Below are 19,258 nucleotides of genomic sequence, written 5' to 3'. Positions count from 1 at the left end.
TATGAATGATTAAACCCAGAGAACCAAAAGTAGTACAGTTGCATGCCCTAGCTTTAATGGTACCATCCTTTGCAGCTTAAATTTGGAAGCTAATGCAAGGTTGATTTAACCTTCTAGAAACAATAATCCAGGATGCTTTGAAGCAGATTGGATTTTCCTAGTATTACCCCCTTAAAAACAACAATCATACACACGTTGTTTTGTGAAGTAATAAAAGTAGTATTTACTCACATAATCTTGGTCTTGAAGCGTCAGTTACAGGAGCAAAATGAAAGACAGGTTTATAACTACTGTGTAAGTTACAAAAGTACAAGATGTTAATTCAAGAACGGTGTCTGAACTCTGCACGTGTGGGCATCTTGGAAGCACTGTGGAGAAAGAGGAGGCTGTCTAGGCAGGAAGAAAAGAAGGATGTAGTGTTACAGCTTCCTGTCAAGGTAGACAAAGGTAGTGATCTCAGAGTCCTCTCTAGCCAATTTTACAAGAAAGTTCTGTGAGCCTTAGCCCCTTCATGTGCCAACCGGGCAAAGAATGAATTGTTGGTTTGACTGCAATAATGTCCCATAATGACAACATTCTTTCTCTGATTTTTGTCCATAACATGTGATATTCAGGAATGTGTTTCCTTTGAATATGGAAGTGCTCATGGCTAATGTGTCTTTGATTGACTGACTTCCCTATCATGGCTTACCACGTTCTTCTTCTATGAATTTGTTTCAAGTTTTTTAAAAAATGCAATTTACACTAGTAGCCATCCTCACATCCTGTGCAAGTGAAGATCACTTAAAGCCATATTTCTTATGTGAATTTTCAGATTTCTGCTCTGAGGACGATTACTAGGAAAAAAGCAAACAGAGTTTTGATATTACTAGTGATATTGTGTGTTAGTGCGACCCAGGGCCAGCTCACCCATGAGGCAAAGTGAGGGAACCACCTCAGGTGGCAAGATCCACAGGGGCAGCAGATCACCCATTATGCAATCACTGCATTCTGAAGGGGAGGGCCTTCTGATGATACTATCTTATCAGGAGGCCTATTCTACAAAACGGAGGTCTGAGCCTAGGGCTTGCCGATCAGAAGGTCGGTGGTTCAAATCCCTGTGATGGGGTGAGCTCCTGTTGTTCGGTCCCTGCTCCTGCCAACCTAGCAGTTCCAAAGCACATCAAAGTGCAAGTAGATAAATAGGTTACGCTCTGGCGGGAAGGTAAACAGCGTTTCTGTGCGCTGCTCTGGTTTGCCAGAAGCAGCTTAATCATGCTGGCCACATGATCTGGAAGCTGTCTGTGGACAAACGCCAGCTCCCTCGGCCAGTAAAGCGAGATGAGCACTGCAACCCCAGAGTTGTCCGTGACTGGACTTAATGGTCAAGGGTCCCTTTAGCTTTTTACCTACCCTTTGGAATTCGCTCCCCTTGACTATTAGATAGGTGCCATCACTGTTGTCTCTTTGGTACCTGCTGAAGCCCTCCCTATATCAGCAAGTCTTTTAAGTTGAGATCTCTCCCAGTCTGCACCTGTCCTGGAATTGTTTTTTTTAATGTCTCATTTTTAAGGTGTTTCAGTTGTTTTATTGCTTGTCATTTGCTGCCCTGGACTTCTTTGGGAGGAAGGGTAGGGTATGATTTAAAAAGATACAAAAGGCAAATGTGCTCAGGATTGCAGCCTAGTCGCCCCTACATTTTGTCTAAAGCCCATTTCAAGGCAAATTTTGGAGGTTCCTGCTTTTGACAGAACATCTAAGAAATTTCGAAGGATGCAAAAAAAGAACTCAACAACAACTTGATGCATAGGAAAACTTGTCAGGACAGTTCCATACAGTAGCAAAGTGTATTTGGCCTTTGGTGCTGAGTGAAAAGTTAACTGTAGGATGGGCTACCTTACTACCATAAGCAGGAAAAGAGAACCCCCTGTTGTTGTTACTGTCAAGGTGTATTTAGGCTCAATTATAATTTATACCACAGTGGTACCTTGGGTTAAGTACTTAATTCGTTCCGGAGGTCTGTTCTTAACCTGAAACTGCTCTTAACCAGAAGCACCACTTTAATATCTATATGAAGCCGCTGGGAGAGATCACCAGGGGGTTTGGACTGGGTGTTCATCAGTATGCAGATGACACCCAGCTCTACCTCTCCTTTAAATCAGAACCAGTGAAGGCGGTGAAGGTCCTGTGAGAGTGCCTGGAGGCGGTTGGAGGATGGATGGCGGCTAACAGATTGAGGTTGAATCCTGACAAGACAGAAGTACTGTTTTTGGGGAACAGGGAGCGGGTTGGTGTGGGGGATTCCCTGGTCTTGAATGGGGTAACTGTGCCCCTGAAGGACCAGGTGCGCAGCCTGGGAGTCATTTTGGACTCACAGCTGTCCATGGAGGCGCAGGTTAACTCTGTGTCCAGGGCAGCTGTCTACCAGCTCCACCTGGTACGCAGGCTAAGACCCTACCTGCCTGCGAACTGTCTCGCTAGAGTGGTGCATGCTCTAGTTAGCTCACACTTGAACTACTGCAACACGCTCTACATGGGGCTACCTTTGAAGGTGACCCAGAAACTGCAATTAATCCAGAATGCGGCAGCTAGACTGGTGACTGGGTGTGGCCGCCGGGACCACATAACACCAGTTCTGAGAGATCTGCATTGGCTCCCAGTATGTTTCCGACCACAATTCAAAGTGTTGGTGCTGACCTTTAAAGCCCTAAACGGCCTCGGTCCTGTATACCTGAAGGAGCGTCTCCACCCCCATCGTTCAGCCCGGACACTAAGATCCAGCGCCGAGGGCCTTATGGTGGTTCCCTCATTGCGAGAAGTGAGGCTACAGGGAACCAGACAGAGGGCCTTCTCGGTAGTGGCACCCGCCCTGTGGAATGCCCTCCCATCAGATGTCAATGAGATAAATAATTACCTGACATTCAGAAGACATCTTAAGGCAGCCCTGTTCAGGGAAGTTTTTAATATGTAACGCTGTACTGTTTTTAACACTGATTGGGAGCCGCCCAGAGTGGCTGGGGAAACTCAGCCAGATGGGCGGGGTATAAATAAATTATTATTATTATTATTATTATTATTATTATTATTATTATTATTAAGCTAATGGGGCCTCCTGCTGCCACCGTGCCGCCAGAGCATGATTTCGGTTCTCATCCTGAAGCACTATTTCTGGGTTAGCGGAGTCTGTAACCTGAAGCGGGTACCACTGTACAACAATTTATATTCATTCATAAAAATTGAGGTCTACTCTTTCTGGAAGCCCAAGGTGGGTGATTTTGTCAATTCTGGTTTCTCTCAGTTTCTCATATTTTTTCCAACCTTAAGTTAACTTCTCCACATTTCCACATCAGTTAGTATTAAAAAAGAAAAAGTCCTCATGGAAATTCATCAGAACTTCAGTGCAATTTTCTCCAAATCTATAGCTGTTTGCATGCTATTTCCCCTAATGTATGCATTTTTGCAAAGCTATTTTTCCTAATGTAATGCATTTTTTAATTCTAGTTTCCCAAATACATACATTTTTATGCACACCTCACCCCATCAGATGCATTTTAGACATATTATTTGGCTGGAAAATTGCATTGCAAAATTCGGAGAAGTATGAATTTCAATGAGGGACTCTGTTTTGGTTCTCATATTGTGTTGGACAGTGTGAATCAGGTAGATATACTTTCAAATGAGAGCTGAATCAAATTTTGCCTCTTCCCCAACCCAAGGCCAGCTCTGGCTGTCTATTGCAACACACACAGCCCTCCAAATAGTGTGACAAAACTTTGAAACAGACAATGGCTTATTAGCAAGGGGCGAGAGACAAGTTTTCACAAGAGCAGGTAAGCTGTAAATAAGGATTTGTTATGTTCATCCATGAGAAGAAATAGGAGGCACTGGTCTTGCTGAAGGATGCTAGTGCAGTATGGGCTTCTAGGGATTTTAACAACTGCTCTGCAAAAACTAATCTTGTTACACTTGATAAGAGTGTGTGGCTGACTTGGCTTCCTTCCTAAAGCAAGAGAAGGTCTGCAATGCCATTATTTTCACTCTTCATTACTTCGGGAACATTGCTCACACTTTAGCAAACCTCTCTTTTATCTAAAGCTGAGAAGATTTATCCCCCTGGGTTTGCCGCTCAATCACCAGAGGCAGATTTTTTTAAAAAAGAAGGAGGAGGAGGAAAGTCATCTTCTACCCCTGGAACCCGATAAAAACAACATTTTACAAGCTTCACTAAACCCACAAATGGAAAGCATGTTGCTGACATTAATAAATTAATTCCCAAGAAGCTGCTCAGCAATAAGAACCTTGTTTTTATTTAAGGGGGTGGGCATAGAAACATAGAACATACCCTCCAACATTTCTTAGGTGAAAATAGGGGCATCCTATTCTATAGTAACAATAATTTTATTACTTGTACCCCTCCCATCAAACTGGGTTGTCCCAACCACTCTGGGCAGCTTCCAACATATATAAAAACCATAATAAAACATTAAGTATTTTAAAACTTCCCTATACAGATGTCTTCTAAAAGTTGTATAGTTACTTAATCTCCTTGGCTTGTGAGACGCATAACCCCATAACCTCCAAATTGTCTCTTATGAAAATAGGGAAATCCTAAGGGGACATGGGTGATGCTGTGGTCTAAACCACTGAGCTTAGGGTTTTCCGATCAGAAGGTTGGCAGTTGGAATCCCCACAACAGGGTGAGCTCCTGTAGCTCGGTCCCAGCTCCTGCCAACCTAGCAGTTTGAAAGCACGTCAAAGTGCAAGTAGATAAATAGGTACCACTCCGGCGGGAAGTGCACTGCTCTGGTTTTTCCAGGAGCGGCTTAGTCATGCTGGCCACATGACCCGGAAATACTGTCTTCGGACAAAGTTGGCTCCCTCGGCCAGTAAAGCAAGATGAGTGTTGCAACCCAAGAGTCATTCGTGACTGGACTTAACTGTCAGGGGTCCTTTACCTTTTTAAGGACAAGCAGGATGTTCCAGGATCAAATCAGAAACTGGGATGGCTTCTGTAAATCTGGGACTTTCCCTGGGAAATAAGGGCAGTAGGGGGTCTGACAGAATGTTTAAGGATTGGAAGATGGCTGCGAAGGAGAAGATTCTGAGAAATTCTAAAGGAAGCAAAAAGTATCAATCTAGTTTGGGAACCTGGTTCTAGAAATGGCCACGCACGCAGGGGTCAGCAAACTTTTTCAGCAGGGGGCCGGTCCACTGTCCCTCAGACCTTGTGGGGGGCCGGACTATATTTTGAAGAAAAAAAATGAACAAATTCCTATGCCCCACAAATAACCCAGAGATGCATTTTAAATAAAAGCACACATTCTACACATGTAAAAACACGCTGTTCCCAGACTGTCCGTGGGCCAGATTTAGAAGGCGATTGGGCTGGATCCGGCCCCCGGGCCTTAGTTTGCCTACCAATGAGCTAGATGCTTGAAAGCAACCCACAAGCAGGGAATGAATGGAGCAAATCTGTCAACATTTTGATACTCACGGAGTCATATTTTGATGTGTGGATAGTTTAGTATACATGCATAGACAAGAACCTATATTCTTCTGGTAGGATTTTTGCAACTCTGAGTATGACTCAACTCAGTGTTTTTTTTAGGGGTACTCTCATTTAGACTCAAGAAAATCACCATTTTATAGTTCAAATTGGGGAAAATAAATACAGTAAATGGACAAAAGTACAAAGATTCACAAAATGTTTAGGTGTATGCGTCCTCCTGCGTCCCCCAAGAAAAAAAAAGCACTGACCCAACTCATATGTGCTTTTCATCACTTGATGAGTGCAACATTGCAGAGAAAAGATCACAAAGGAAATTTCTACACAAATTTATCCTACTCTGAGTACGGCTTGGTTGGCTATAACTCAGTAAATTTTATTTTTAGTAGACTTGCACAGCAAATAGGACTTGGAAAATTAAAGATTTGGGTAACATGGATTTAAACTCAAACATGTGTTGACGGAAATTATAATCAACTGGATATCCTGGTTGCTTCTCATATATATATATATATATATATATAGAGAGAGAGAGAGAGAGAGAGGATAGTGTTTTCAGTAGCATTTTGAATGACCATTAACACTAAGTCCAAAGAGTCCTGCACCACATTCTTTTATAATTAATATTTTTACGTATGATACCACCTTTTTAATTTATGCTATCTTTTTTCTACTCATTTTTCTACTTATTTGGACAAAAGCCATCCAGATATTTGATTTATTATGCACTGTATAGTATTAGATTCTACCAGGTTACAGCCAAGCCCGCACTATTTGACACCACTCATTTCAAGGTCCAGGAAAGAAAGATATGAGAAAATGCTGCATACCCACACTAATCAATTTTCTTGTGTTAACTCTATGGATTTGAACTAAAACAGGAGAGACCCATTAGTCATCATTATAATTTAATGGCCTGGAACATTTTGAGTCAATAAGCGCACAGAAGAGTAAACTCTGCCTATTATTGCACTCTTGTAATTTAGAAAGTGACATGATCTTTTCATGAAAAGTTAATTTAAAAAGTTCAGTGTTTCATGTCTGAGGCACATTTCCCGGTGAAAGCAACCATAAAATTTCAGGTTTCAGTGCTCTGCCAGTATGTAATGCATCTAGATTTTTCTATTAGCAAAAGCGTAGCTCCAATGGAAAATAATACCTCTTTGGGATGTATCCTAATTATGTGGCTTGTGGGAAAAGGGAAAGCTTTACCTTCCAAGTTATAAGGGCAACCTAATAATCAAAATGCACATGTAGAGAGTTTTTTGCAATTTTCCAGGCTTAATTTCAAAAGGCTGTAAACAACCACTTTCCTGAATCCAGCAGTTGCCAGAACCAGGTCTATAAGGTCCACACCAGTCAAATTTTGGCTACAGTGGAGTCCTTATACATTCAATGTGTTAGAAAAGCCAAAAAGTCCTGTGGCAGCTTAAAGACCAACACATCTATAGTTGTAGGTGTGGGGTAGGGTCTACTCAGGGTCTATACCTGAAGGAGCATCTCCACCCCCATCATTCTGCCCGGACGCTGAGGTCCAGCTCCGAGGGCCTTCTGGCGGTTCCCTCACTGCGAGAAGCAAAGCTACAGGGAACCAGGCAGAGGGCCTTCTCGGTAGTGACGCCTGCCCTGTGGAACACTCCCCCATCCGATGTCAAAGAGATAAACAACTACCTGACATTTATAAGACATCTGAAGGGAGCCCTGTTCAGGGAAGTTTTTAATGTGTGACATTTTAATGTATTTTTCATCTTTGTTGGAAACCGCCCAAAGTGGCTGGGGAAGCCCAGCCAGATGGGCGGGATACAAATAATAAACTACTACTACTACTACTACTACTACTATTATTATTATTATTATTATTATTATTATTATTATTATTATTATTACTGCTACTACTACTTCATCTGACATATGCAGGGGTTGTCTGACTGGTTTTATATAGATGATTTCCCAGTGGCGTAGTGTGGGGGGTGCCAAGGGTGCCGGCCGCACCGGGCGCAACATCTGGGGGGGCGCGAGTCCAGAGGGAAGGGACAAGTTCCTTCCTCCGCCGGGCTCCCCGCAGCCACCGCCAGCCTTGCGCCCTAGCGCGCGCGCCCCCCCCCGCCGCCGCTGCAGCTGCGCTCCACTCACTGCTTGCAGGAGGAGCAGCCGCTGCAGCAGCGCCGACGCCGCCACCGACGTCTGGCCGGCACGGGCAGCCTCCGCACCCCGACGCACCACCGGGCCTCGCCGCGCCCTGCGCTCCCCAAAAACCTCCGAGAGGAAGCCGGTGGGCGGGCGAGGCCCGGCTAAGCCTCTCGCCAGCGGGTTAAGAGGCTTTCGGTTTCGTCAGCAAGTTTGGCGGGCTTGCTCACGAGTAAATGAGTGGTGGATCATCCCCCTAAGGGTGTGTGTGTGTGCGCTAAAGAAAGGCTTCCGGTTTAAGTTCTTTGTTACGCTGAATGTTTATCTTTTAAAGATACATAGTAATAATAAAAATAAATGAGAAAAATGAAAGGCGTTGGATTTTGCTGTGCATGGTGCCCTTTGGGAACTGGCAAGGTGGGTTTTGAAGCTACTGCTGCAGAGTGGCGTAGCGTGGGGGGTGCAGGGGGGCCCGGTCGCACCGGCCGCACTGGCCGCAACATCTGGGGGTTAGGGTTAGGGGGCGCAAATCCACTGGTTAGGGGGCGCAAATTACTTGCCTTGCCCCGGGTGCTGACAACCCACGCTACGCCACTGTGATTTCCCCCCCTTTACAGTGGGAAATGTCCAATAAAACATACGTCGGGCATCATCAGTCTGGTGCCCTCTAGGTGTTTGCACTGCAACTTCCCTCAGCCCCAGCCGCCATGTCTGTGCTGGCTTGAACTGATGGGAGTTGCAGTCCAAACACGTGGAGGGCACCAGGTTAGGTGAAGGCAGGTGTTGGCAATGCTCATAACATCATAGCTGTCAACTTACAGATTTGAAAATAAGGGACCAGCAGCCTTGAAAATAAGGGATCAGCAGCCAAAATAAGGGATTTTAGTCAACCACCAGCCAAACGAAGCCTCAAGTGGTGGTTCCCACAGCGCAGCAACCCAGCAAAGGGGATGCAACAAGGAAAACCACCGTCACCTCTCTGCTGGGAAGTGCTGAGCAAAGGCGAGTCCCCAGGCAATGCGGCCGATTTGATCGGCACAAAGCATGCAAGCTCCACCCCCCATTCGTTCTTAGACTCCTTATTGGGTGAGCAACGCAGCCAAGCAACACTGTTGGAGCCTCCCTCCTCCCTGGTCGGCAGGGAGGGAGGGAGAGGAGCTGCTTCCTTTGAAACCCGGGAAATTTAAGGGACATCATCAATAAGGGACAGCAGCGGGAAACGGCGCTGGGAAAAGGGAGTTTCCCGCCAAATAAGGGGCGGTTGACAGCTATGCATAACATTCCTCATCAGAGCACAAATGAATGAAAGGCAAAGCAGGCCGAGAAGAGCAGCAAATGCTTTGCCACAATGCATTTTAAAAAAAAACATATTTAAGGTGTTTATTTTTGCCTCATCTGACTGCTGTGGTGCTGCATTTGCAATTCTTCCATAGTTATTTGCAACACTTCCTTAGAGATATCAGAGTCAAACTTTCCAGAATGTTTTGTTGTACGATAAAGAAAAATCAGTGCAATTCAAAGGAATTAAGCATATGTTAGGGCTGCCATACGTTCAGATTTTTTCCCCCATAAATTGAAAAATTACGGTTTTAGGGACGTGTGTGTGTGTAATATAATTTTGGAGGTGTCCTGTTTTTTACTTTTTGAAATATGGCAACCCTAACTGTGTTGCAGGGAATCCTATGTTTTCTTAGATTTAAAAGCTTATCAGGGGTTCCTCAGAGAGGAGATTAGTAATGGCTGACAAGGGTGAATGAAGGGCAGGTAATAAATACTAGGTAAAAAGGTAAAGGACCCCTGGACAGTTAAGTCCAGTCAAAGGTGACTATGGGGTTGCGGCGCTCTTCTCGCTTTCAGGCTGAGGGAGCCAGCATTTGTCCACAGACAGCTTTCCGGGTCATGTGGACAGCATGACTAAACTGCTTCTGGTGGAACGAACACCATGACGGAAACCAGAGCGCACAGAAATGCCGTTTACCTTCCTGCCGCAGTGGTACCTATTTATCTACTTGCACTGGTGTGCTTTCAAACTGTTGTTGTTGTTGTTGTTGTTGTTGTTATTAAAATCTTATTTTACAGTGTGCAGTCACAGGGAGCCATTAGTTGTGTTCTAGGCTATGTTCTTCCTTTACACAATGCAATGGTGAGATCCAACAGCTACAACCAGCACTGGCATGAAAATGTGCTGGAGGTGGCTCAGTGGAAGAAAATGTTCCCTGAAGATAGAAACTCTGAGAACCACTGAAGCTGGAAGGCCTGAGCAAAATTATTAATAGTTATTCTTTGTTCCTTAGGCAGCAAAAAAAGCTTAACTGTTCCTCCTGCTGCATTTCCAGAACACCACAAATGTATTCAGATTTTATGATGAGTCTTGTTCATTATGTATTATGGAGCCCTGCCTGGGTCAATCAGTTTCCTGCAGTCAATCCACTTATATTTTATCCCCATGATTTTTTAATATTATGAATATCCTGTCCAGAGGAAGTGCAATAATCCTATTTATTGAACTCTAGTGGGTTTTTGTTTTGTCTTGTCTAGAATGGAGCAATAGTCAGGAGACATAAAGCTACTATATCTTGAATATTTTTGTGTCGGAAATGTGCGTAGATAAAAGTGGCATTCATGGTCAAGTTCAGGTTCCCAGCAGGAGCCTGATACAAATGATTATAATTGGTAGTGCCCTATTTAGGTGTGAATTAGTGGGAAGTTTTTCTTCATCAATAGATTCACTAGAGAAAAGGCTATCACACGGCAAGACTTCATTAAATAAATGCCATGCTGCTCCATTTTCAAGTTAACCACTGCATTTTTTTTATTATACCAAGGAAAATTTGTGTTTCTCAATGCTACTACATTACAATGGCTTGTTGCATTCTTAACTTGAGTTTATTGCTTGAACAGGCGGAGTCCCCCAAACCCTGGGTGGCCCCCATGTGGAATAACGACTCAAGACAACATGCTATGGGATTAAAATTGGCCACAACTTTATTATGTTTCAGATGTGGGTAGACCTTAGCTCAGGCATTGGGCGTTTATCCCTCCCAGTCCCCCGCCGGTGATCTGGGGAACATCAGGGTTATCCACAGTGTGTGTTGGGGGGTGGGTGGGCTGGCTCTGGAGAACATATGTTCAAGTAGAGAGAGCCCGCCTCCGTTATGCCGCCGTCACAGGGGAGAGCAATGTCAACCTCTTGGTGTACGGACAAATCCTCCCATCAAACAACCCCTTTAACAGGGAACCCTGGTATCGCCAGCACAAAGAGAAGGGGGGCGTGAGTCACCGCTACACGCCCACCCCCAATTTAGGGAAGATAGACTGAAGGTTTCCGCCCAAGGCCTGATACCACCAAAGTTGTGACGTTTTGCTATGGGAAAGGCAAACCTGCCAATGCAGGAGAATTCCTTTTCGGCCCTTCAACAGCTACTTTGATGTAGCAGCTCCCCCACACCTGTGGAGAAAAGGTTAACCTGCAAAAGAAGTCTTAACTGAGGGGTGGGTAGGGTGGGAGAAGCTCTGGAGCCAACTGACGCTTTGCAGGTAAAATCCTCCCCCTATTGTGTGGGCAGGGTGGTCCCTCCCCCTACCTGGCCTGATCACCTTGGCAACGCCTCCCCGGGCAGGATTGGGCAACTGGCTGAGGTAGGCGGAGACCTCCAGGTATCCCACCTGGGGAAGACGAAGCCAAGCCTGTGCTAATGGTGCCGCATAAGGTCCAGGGGGCTGCGCATGACCACGCAAAGGGCACCCCCTATTTAATGTGGGGAGCGGCCATTCTTACAGCTGCCTTTCTATCATTGCTGACTTTGGGGAGCCAGGGTATCAGAAGGGCTCCATGGGCCGGATTGGGGGATTTTTGGCACTGCAGAAGCGAGTCCCCGTGCCGCGTTTCGCCAGTTTAGCACAGTGCACGGGGATTCACCGAGCGGGCAGCACAGTTTGGGTGTGGCTCGTGGGCCAATTAAATGACCCCCGGGGGCCGCTTGTGGCCCATGGGCTTTAGGTTGCCTACCCTTGATTTAGACCAAGCCAAGACACATCTGGGGCTTCTCTTTGGCTACATATATAACTTGTAGGAGGCAGACAGTCATACTGATCCTCATAGTATTGAATTGAGAATCAAACAGGAAGTAAAACTGCAGAAGGTGAGATTTGAAGAGATTACATGGGGGATCGAAGGAAAAAGAGATGAAGGGTTTGCAAAAAAAAAGAGGCCCAAATGGAAAGCTGTGTTTTAAAACGTGAATGCATGGACAGAAAAGGTGACTCAAGTAGAATCTAATTCGAGCAGTAAAGAAGGTTAAGGGGCAGGTAGGAAACACAGATGGTAATCTTGGATTTAATTAGGCAATTGATACTCACGGTGTGGCCTGTAGAGAGGAAAGTGTTGAGAAAGAAGGGGATATTAAGGAGTCAGATTATGAAGTGTAAGAAGCTGAAAGGGAAGATGAAGAGAAAGACGAAGGTAGTGAAGAAAAGACAGTGCCAGTCCAGAATGCTTTGCCGCCTGAGGTGGAGACCCCTGTTTTAAGGCCAATATTTTAAAGCATTGCTTCAGCTTTAAGACACCAGTTCTTGCCTTCATCTGGCTCCAACATACCACCACCTGGAAAAGGTCACTTCACCTTACAGAATCAACCATTAAAAATAGTATAAAATTATCTGAAATGATGGTGGAAAATATCAAACAGGCTTCTACCATGCCTCTATAGCAGAGTTGGTAGCCTATTGCCTTCCAAATGTAGCTGAACAACAGCTGCTATCAGACTTATATCCAGTGACCAAGAGTGATGGGAATTGTAGTCCCACAAAATCTAGAGAGCCAAAACTTAGCTGTCCTTGCTCTAGAAAATGGAATCAAGTGGTTTTGATGAAAAGTTTCAGATCTATAACCTGAATTTTCCTAAATCTCACAATTGGCTTTCCAGAAGGTATTATGTTAGCACCTTGACTACCATACATAGAGTCTTTATTCTTCACACACCAACGTACTTTGTTTAAATATGCAGCGTGCAACCCGAAGCATGTCTACTCAGCGGTACATCTCATTGAATTCAGTGCAATTTATTCCAGTGTAAGAATGCCCAACACTGCAGTCTTAAACTGAATTCCATGCAAATACTACATCACCTGTTCTACCACTATTTCCTATTTTTGTAAACCATATTTTAAATTTAATTTTCAGGTAAATTGCAACTATTTTCGTGAGCTGGTTAGATTCACTTACCAGAAGGTAAGCTCCATTGAACCTAAGAAGGACTTACACCTGAGTAAACATGCATAGGGAGCATGCACTTTGCTTATATCCCAAGCACACATTGGATATGGATTAGATATGGTGGTGATGTATGAAGCACAGTACCATTTTACATTTGGGCAAAAAGCTTGCTAGAAATGTCTACCTTTGTTAAATCAGTCGTTGGTGATTCTAGATAGCATTCCACTAGTGCAGAATGCCTATTCTTTCTTAACCTTTGCAAATCTCCCATGCATTATTTACATTGCAATGTATGGGTTATTTGTATCTCTTTTGGTTTTGCTATTTCAAATGCATGTCAGAGGCAAACACTGTATCTATTACCATTCCTTGTTTTGGGTCAGAATATCCTATCTGGCATGTTGCAATATATTGTCTTGACAGCCCTGACAGGTTTGCCCCAGTATACTGGTTACCTTTGGGACATGTATGAAACCGGCTGAATAGCAAGCATTCCATGTTTTACTAGGTAGCTGTGTACAGTTTTTTGACAAATGAGGAGGATTCGCCAAATCATTATATCAAGCAATCATGCCATCTGTTGTGTCAGTCCAAGCTCTTTTAGCATTTATTTCTATTGCACTTAAAAAAAAAGGGCTGCCACTTAAAAGCTTAAAAGGGAGCCAGTGTGGTGTAGTGGTTAAGAGCAGTAGTCTCGTAATCTGGGGAACCGGGTTCGCATCTCCGCTCCTCCACATGCAGCTGCTGGGTGACCTTGGGCTAGTCACACTTCTCTGAAGTCTCTCAGCCTCACTCACCTCACAGAGTGTTTGTTGTGGGGGAGGAAGGGAAAGGAGGTTGTTAGCCGCTTTGAGACTCCTTAGGGTTGTGATAAAACAGGATATCAAATCCAAACTCCTCCTCCTCCCCCTCCTCCTCCTCCTCCTTCTTCTTCTTCAAGGCTGGACATGGAAGGAATAGCATAACAAAATGTGTGTCAGAAAATATCTTCATATGTTTTGAATTCTCCGCCATCCCCACCCATACACGCCCTCCCATCAGATGTCAAGGAAATAAACAACTACCGGTATCTGACTTTTAGAAGACATCTGTTTAGGGAAGGTTTTAATGTTTGATGTTTTATTTTGTTTTTAATATTCTGTTGGGAGCCACCCAGAGTGGTTGAAGAAACATACATCATCATCATCATCATCATCATCAATATATTCCTCCTGAGTTTGGGTCTGGCTTATAATGGCCTGCAATGTTACCATGACTACTCCTTTTCTCCAGCCCACAGCTCCCTCAGCTCTCAGCAGTGGTCATAATAGGAAGGGTTCACAGGGAGACTCTGTTGAAGCTTTGATACTTTCCTGAAGCCTGTGCACCAGCCTCCAGAACATCAGGTACCATGGGAAATGTAGTTCCCAAAACCTAATCAGGAACCAATGGAACTACATTTTCCATGGTGGTTGCAGCAGCATCTAGGCCAGGTCCTAATGGAGTCCTAGTGTGAGCATCCGCTCACCAACAGCATGAAGGGGTGATGGATGAATCCTGTTTTTGTGTAAACCAGGCTTCCTCAACTCCCATGATCCCTAGCTAGCAGGACTAGTGGTCAATGATAATGGGAATTGTAGTCTCAAAACATCTGGAGGGCCGAGGCTGAGAAAGCCTGGTGTAAGTGTTTAGAGGCATATAGGTCCTTGTTCACATTGAATAGTTCATATACGTAACAATTAAGTGTACGTGAACATGAAGTTCACTCTCACCATGTGTATAAGCTACACGCTTCCAAAGGATGTAAAACATTTGGCCTTCAGTTACAGTTTAATGCCTCCTTAGAAGAGCTGATAAGAAATCTCAAGGAAGAATACATCCTCTGCTAATGTATTCATGTTAGCTTCATGGCGGTGGAGCCCATTCCTAATCTGAAAACGTAATCCTTCTAAAATTATATTCCCATTTTAATTATCCAAGCCTTTTTTTAAAAAAAGATCAGGTTTTATTTTTAATGGTATCACTTAAAAGGTCTTCCTACCCACATTATTGATGTTTTATAGCTCCTCAACACATTCCAAGACATTTCATATCAAAATGTGCTGCAAAAATTGGTGTTTTAATTCACATTACAAATATGTTGCCAACATAATGCTTCTCACCTGCTCCATTGCAAACATGGTACAAATAGTGAAGATTAGGTTGGACAGGATTCTGGGAATGGCAGCCTTCATCTTCCTGAATAGTTTAAACAAACACATCTTCTGCTTGCATCCTGATTTGTTGTTATTATGCCACACCATTTTTCTCCAAGGAGCCATCCATGGTTATCCCCTTCCTCATGTGATCCCCCCACAACATCCCTGTTGCAACTGGCCCAAGATTAGGGAGTTTCATATCTGATCAGGTAATTGAACCCTGCTCTGACACTTTAACCACTATGTTGTTGTTGTGTAGTCGTTGAGTCGTGTCTGACTCTTCGTGACCCCATGGACCAGAGCATGCCAGGCACTTCTGTCTTCCACTGCCTCCCGCAGTTTGGTCAAACTCATGCTGGTAGCTCCGAGAACACTATCCAACCATCTCGTCCTCTGTCGTCCCCTTCTCCTTGTGCCTTCCATCTTTCCCAACATCAGGGTCTTTTCCAGGGAGTCTTCTTTTCTCATGAGGTGGCCAAAGGATTGGAGCCTCAGCTTCAGGATCTGTCCTTCTAGTGAGCACTCAGGGCTGATTTCCTTAAGAATGGATAGGTTTGATCTTCTTGCAGTCGATGGGACTCTCAAGAGTCTCCCCCAGCACCATAATTCAAAAGCATCAATTCTTCGGCGATCAGCCTTCTTTATGGTCCAGCTCTCACTTCCATACCTAACTACTGGGAAAACCATAGCACTATACCACAGTGATAAATAATCTGCTTCAAATTGAACAGTCATAGACACTTAAGGTAATAGCATGCACACACTCTCTGCACATTCTTGCAGTCATTCCGCCACACATGTGGATGCAAGTATAAGCACATTCAATGCTCATGGTTGATGGATGGTTAAAGATAGGAAAAGGAAGAGATTCACCCTTTCCTCTTTTCCCCACTGCCCTTTGCCAGCTGTTTCTTTAACTTGGAGATAATAATAACACAGCAGTACCTTGGTTTTCAAATGCCCTGGTACTCAAACAACTTGGAACCCAAACACTGCAAACCCGGAAGTAAGTGTTCTGGTTTGCAAACTTTTCAAACATGCTGCATTTTGAGTGAGACGCTTCCATTTTGAGTGTTACACTGAAGTCTGTCTGTTTTTGTGGCTTTTTTGTTTTGTTTTTGTGACTGTGTAGAACCCAGTTCAGCTATTGATTGTGTGACAGCCGTACATTTTTTTTTATTGCTTTCATTTAATGGATCAATGGTCTCATAAGACAGTAAAATACATGTTAAATTGCTGTTTTAGGGGTTGTTTTTAAAAGTCTGGGGCGGATTAATCCATTTTGCATTACTTTCTATGGGTAAGCACACCTTGGTTTTGGAATGTTTTGGTTTTGGAATGGACGTTTGGAACAGATTGAGTTTGAGAACCAAGGTACCACTGTAATAATTTCTGCCGGCTGTGCTAGAATGACCAGTGTGTGCTAAACTAATTTCCTGTGTGTCTTTGTCTAGGTGTTAAGGGACAGCTAGGAGAATGAAGACTCTAAGTCCCCAGCGGAAGCATGATATGGCGATGCAGTGCTGGTGCTGAATTGTTCTCTCTGATGGCTCTATGGGAGTGGATAGCCCTGAGTCTTCATTGCTGGGTTTTAATGGTCGCTGCTGCTTCAGATCAGCATGCCACAAGCCCCTTCGACTGGCTCCTTTCAGATAAGGGACCCTTCCACCGCTCTCCGGAATACACAGATTTCGTGGACAGAAGCCGGCAGGGATTTAGCACAAGATACAAGATTTACAGGTATGAAACAAAAGGGATGGTAATTTCAGAGGGTGCTCTTCCGGGAACTGTTTAGAAATGACACAAGGGCACTTTAAGAAAGAAAGAAAAATCACAGATGGGGAGAACCAATGGGTAGGTCTGGTTTCATTCCAAAAATATACACCAAGGTTCCTTTTCATGTTGGGAATAGCTGTGCTGCCTATTGAAAGTGAAAGGAGGTGATTGATTAAAGCGAGATCTGAAGGTGACCACCTGTTGACGAAATCTTTCAGCTTGGTTGAAAAGCTAATTTTAACTCCTGGTTTTCACTCAGCTTGCATTTTCTTCCTGAATTGCAGGAGATTAATGAGGCACAGTTCAGAGGTAGAGTACACGTGTTTACATGTACGTACAGCATCCCCAGAATCATGGAAATGTAAAGTTGGAAGGGACCCCAGAGGTCTTCTATTGGAGCCCATGGCAATGTAGGTGCCAATGGAGGCTTCCCTTGAAATGTAAACAGAGGCAGTTTTTGTCAGGACTGTGGTAGAGAATGAGGTTAAATTTCCCCACACTCAGTCCCAAGGTTCTGTGGCTAATACTTGCATAACAAACGCAAACATGAATGGCTTTCAGATACGCATCACCTGATGAATATCTGTCTGCCATGCACTCACCTGATAAAAGTGCAGAAGCCCTGAAAGAAAAAATAAAAAAGCGCCCTTCAGCAAGAATTAATGTGCTTGCTGTAATTACATAGTCTCGTCAGAAAATGAGAATATTAATGATGCATCCTGTGTGTTGTTTTGATGAGAATAAATAATATAAATAATGAACCATGCTTTATACATTAAAAGTGTTATATACATTAGCAATAATAAATGCTTTGGCTTTAAAAAGAGAAAACTATGACAAGTAGGAGGGATGCCTATCTCTGTGTCTTTAATTATTGACCCTGGCAGACTCCTCTTTGCCAGTCAAAATAAGGAGCTGCAACTATAGAGCGTGGAAGAAAGATTGGCAATTTCTGTCACTTGACCAATTTATGGCCGTGAAATCATTTGAACAGGTGGTCCTTTATTTGCTTCAGATTGTTTTGCGGTCATTCCAGCTTTTTCAGCTATTGGGTCCATAATAAGGGGCAAACTCTTGCCTTTTCATCCTGTTTGTGGCTCCATGCAAATTGCTGCTGGTTCTTAAATACAGGTTTGGGGAGAAGGTCTGAAGTTTGTTTTGTGTTATGAATATTTATTTTCCTGTGCTGCTTCTCTGTGCACCAGAGGGCACTGTGTTGCAGGTCAATTTTGCATTAGTTTGTGTTGCCGTAGGCCAACACATTGTGAGGTCTGTTGCACATTAACTGTGATGATGAAATATGCATTGGGGGTGTTTGGTGAGCTCAACGGATCAGAGGAGGCGATTGCTATTAGCCGGCGTTTAAAAGCCTGCTGTCAATGCCAATCATCTATTTATTTATTTTGGCAGGGGAGGGGAAAATAAAAGTGATAATATATAAAGCCCGAGTCAGCATATTTTACTCCCCTTTGTTTTTATATTGCTCAACGAAACAGAAATATATCCATTGCAAAATGCAACAAGAATGATTCCCATTGCTTCTGGTTTCAGTACTGTTAACTATGCCTGAAAGGGCCACACATTGCATTCTGCATTCTAGGGTCTATATCACTGCTGTTTCTTATACCCCACAAAAAGCTGCCTCTGAAAATTGCAGGACCCTCCAGAATAATGGAGAGCTGCAGCCAATGGGAGAATCAGTTCATGGATGTGTTTACATGCACACCTGACCACATGCACAGAAGCTCTTTGGGGCAATTTGTACAGCAGGAAGCTTGTGTGCAGCTAGGGAAAACCTATACACATTGATTAAACACTATATGGAGAGGGGGGAGAAGATAGAGGTACAAGGTGGATGCGGGTTCTTTTTTTCCCTTTCAAGTTGGTCACATGGGGATTCTAAGAAAATGTTGCCAAGGTGCAAGACCTTGTGTGAAGAGCTTCACAGTGAAAGAGTGTAAGAATTTTAAAAAAAAGAGTTTTGAAGGGAAAATGTCCCATTGCCACCTTTTAATAAGGTAAGCACAACACAAACAACCAATATTTATTTCATTCTGTTCACATGCGGTTTCAATGCACTACGCCTACTTGAATTGCCAGAAAAGTCGTGTGTGAAAAGTTTGGCATAGCACAAGACTTCACCGTTTTTCCCTCCAGCAATGTTCTAACTCCCACTTCAACTCTTGGCTAGTTTTCCTTGTATATGTATTATTTACACTTGCACCATACCCTCCAACATTTCTCTGATGAAAAAAGGAACGTCCTAAGGAAAAGCGGGACATTCTGGGATCAAATCAGAAACTGGGACGGTTTCTGTAAATTAGGGACATCCCTGGAAAATAAGGACACTAGGGGTCTGTTGCACCTGCCCCGCCTTTTGGCCTGTTTTGTTCATTTCTGATTCCTATAATTTGCTCAGTTCTCCCCTTTCCCCATGGTGTTTGTGTATGTATGTGTTCAATTTTCTGCTTTAAGTTA

General features: G+C 43.8%; 1 protein-coding gene across 2 annotated transcripts in view; it reads left to right on the top strand.

The window, feature by feature from the left end:
* BRINP3 (BMP/retinoic acid inducible neural specific 3) overlaps positions 1-19,258 on the top strand; it is a 275,919-nt gene that overhangs the window by 17,617 nt on the left and 239,044 nt on the right. For both annotated transcript variants that reach the window (XM_082225464.1, XM_082225465.1), the window contains exon 2: positions 16,459-16,744. In XM_082225464.1, coding sequence (XP_082081590.1) covers positions 16,509-16,744 — 236 coding nt within the window. In that variant the 5' untranslated portion in view covers positions 16,459-16,508. The remainder of the gene's footprint in view (positions 1-16,458; positions 16,745-19,258) is intronic.

This window comes from Podarcis vaucheri, assembly GCF_965113315.1.
Source record: "Podarcis vaucheri genome assembly, chromosome: 6".
Lineage (NCBI taxonomy): Eukaryota > Metazoa > Chordata > Lepidosauria > Squamata > Lacertidae > Podarcis > Podarcis vaucheri.
The sequence above is the reverse complement of the archived record's forward strand: the minus strand, read 5'-3'. Positions and strand labels throughout refer to the sequence as shown.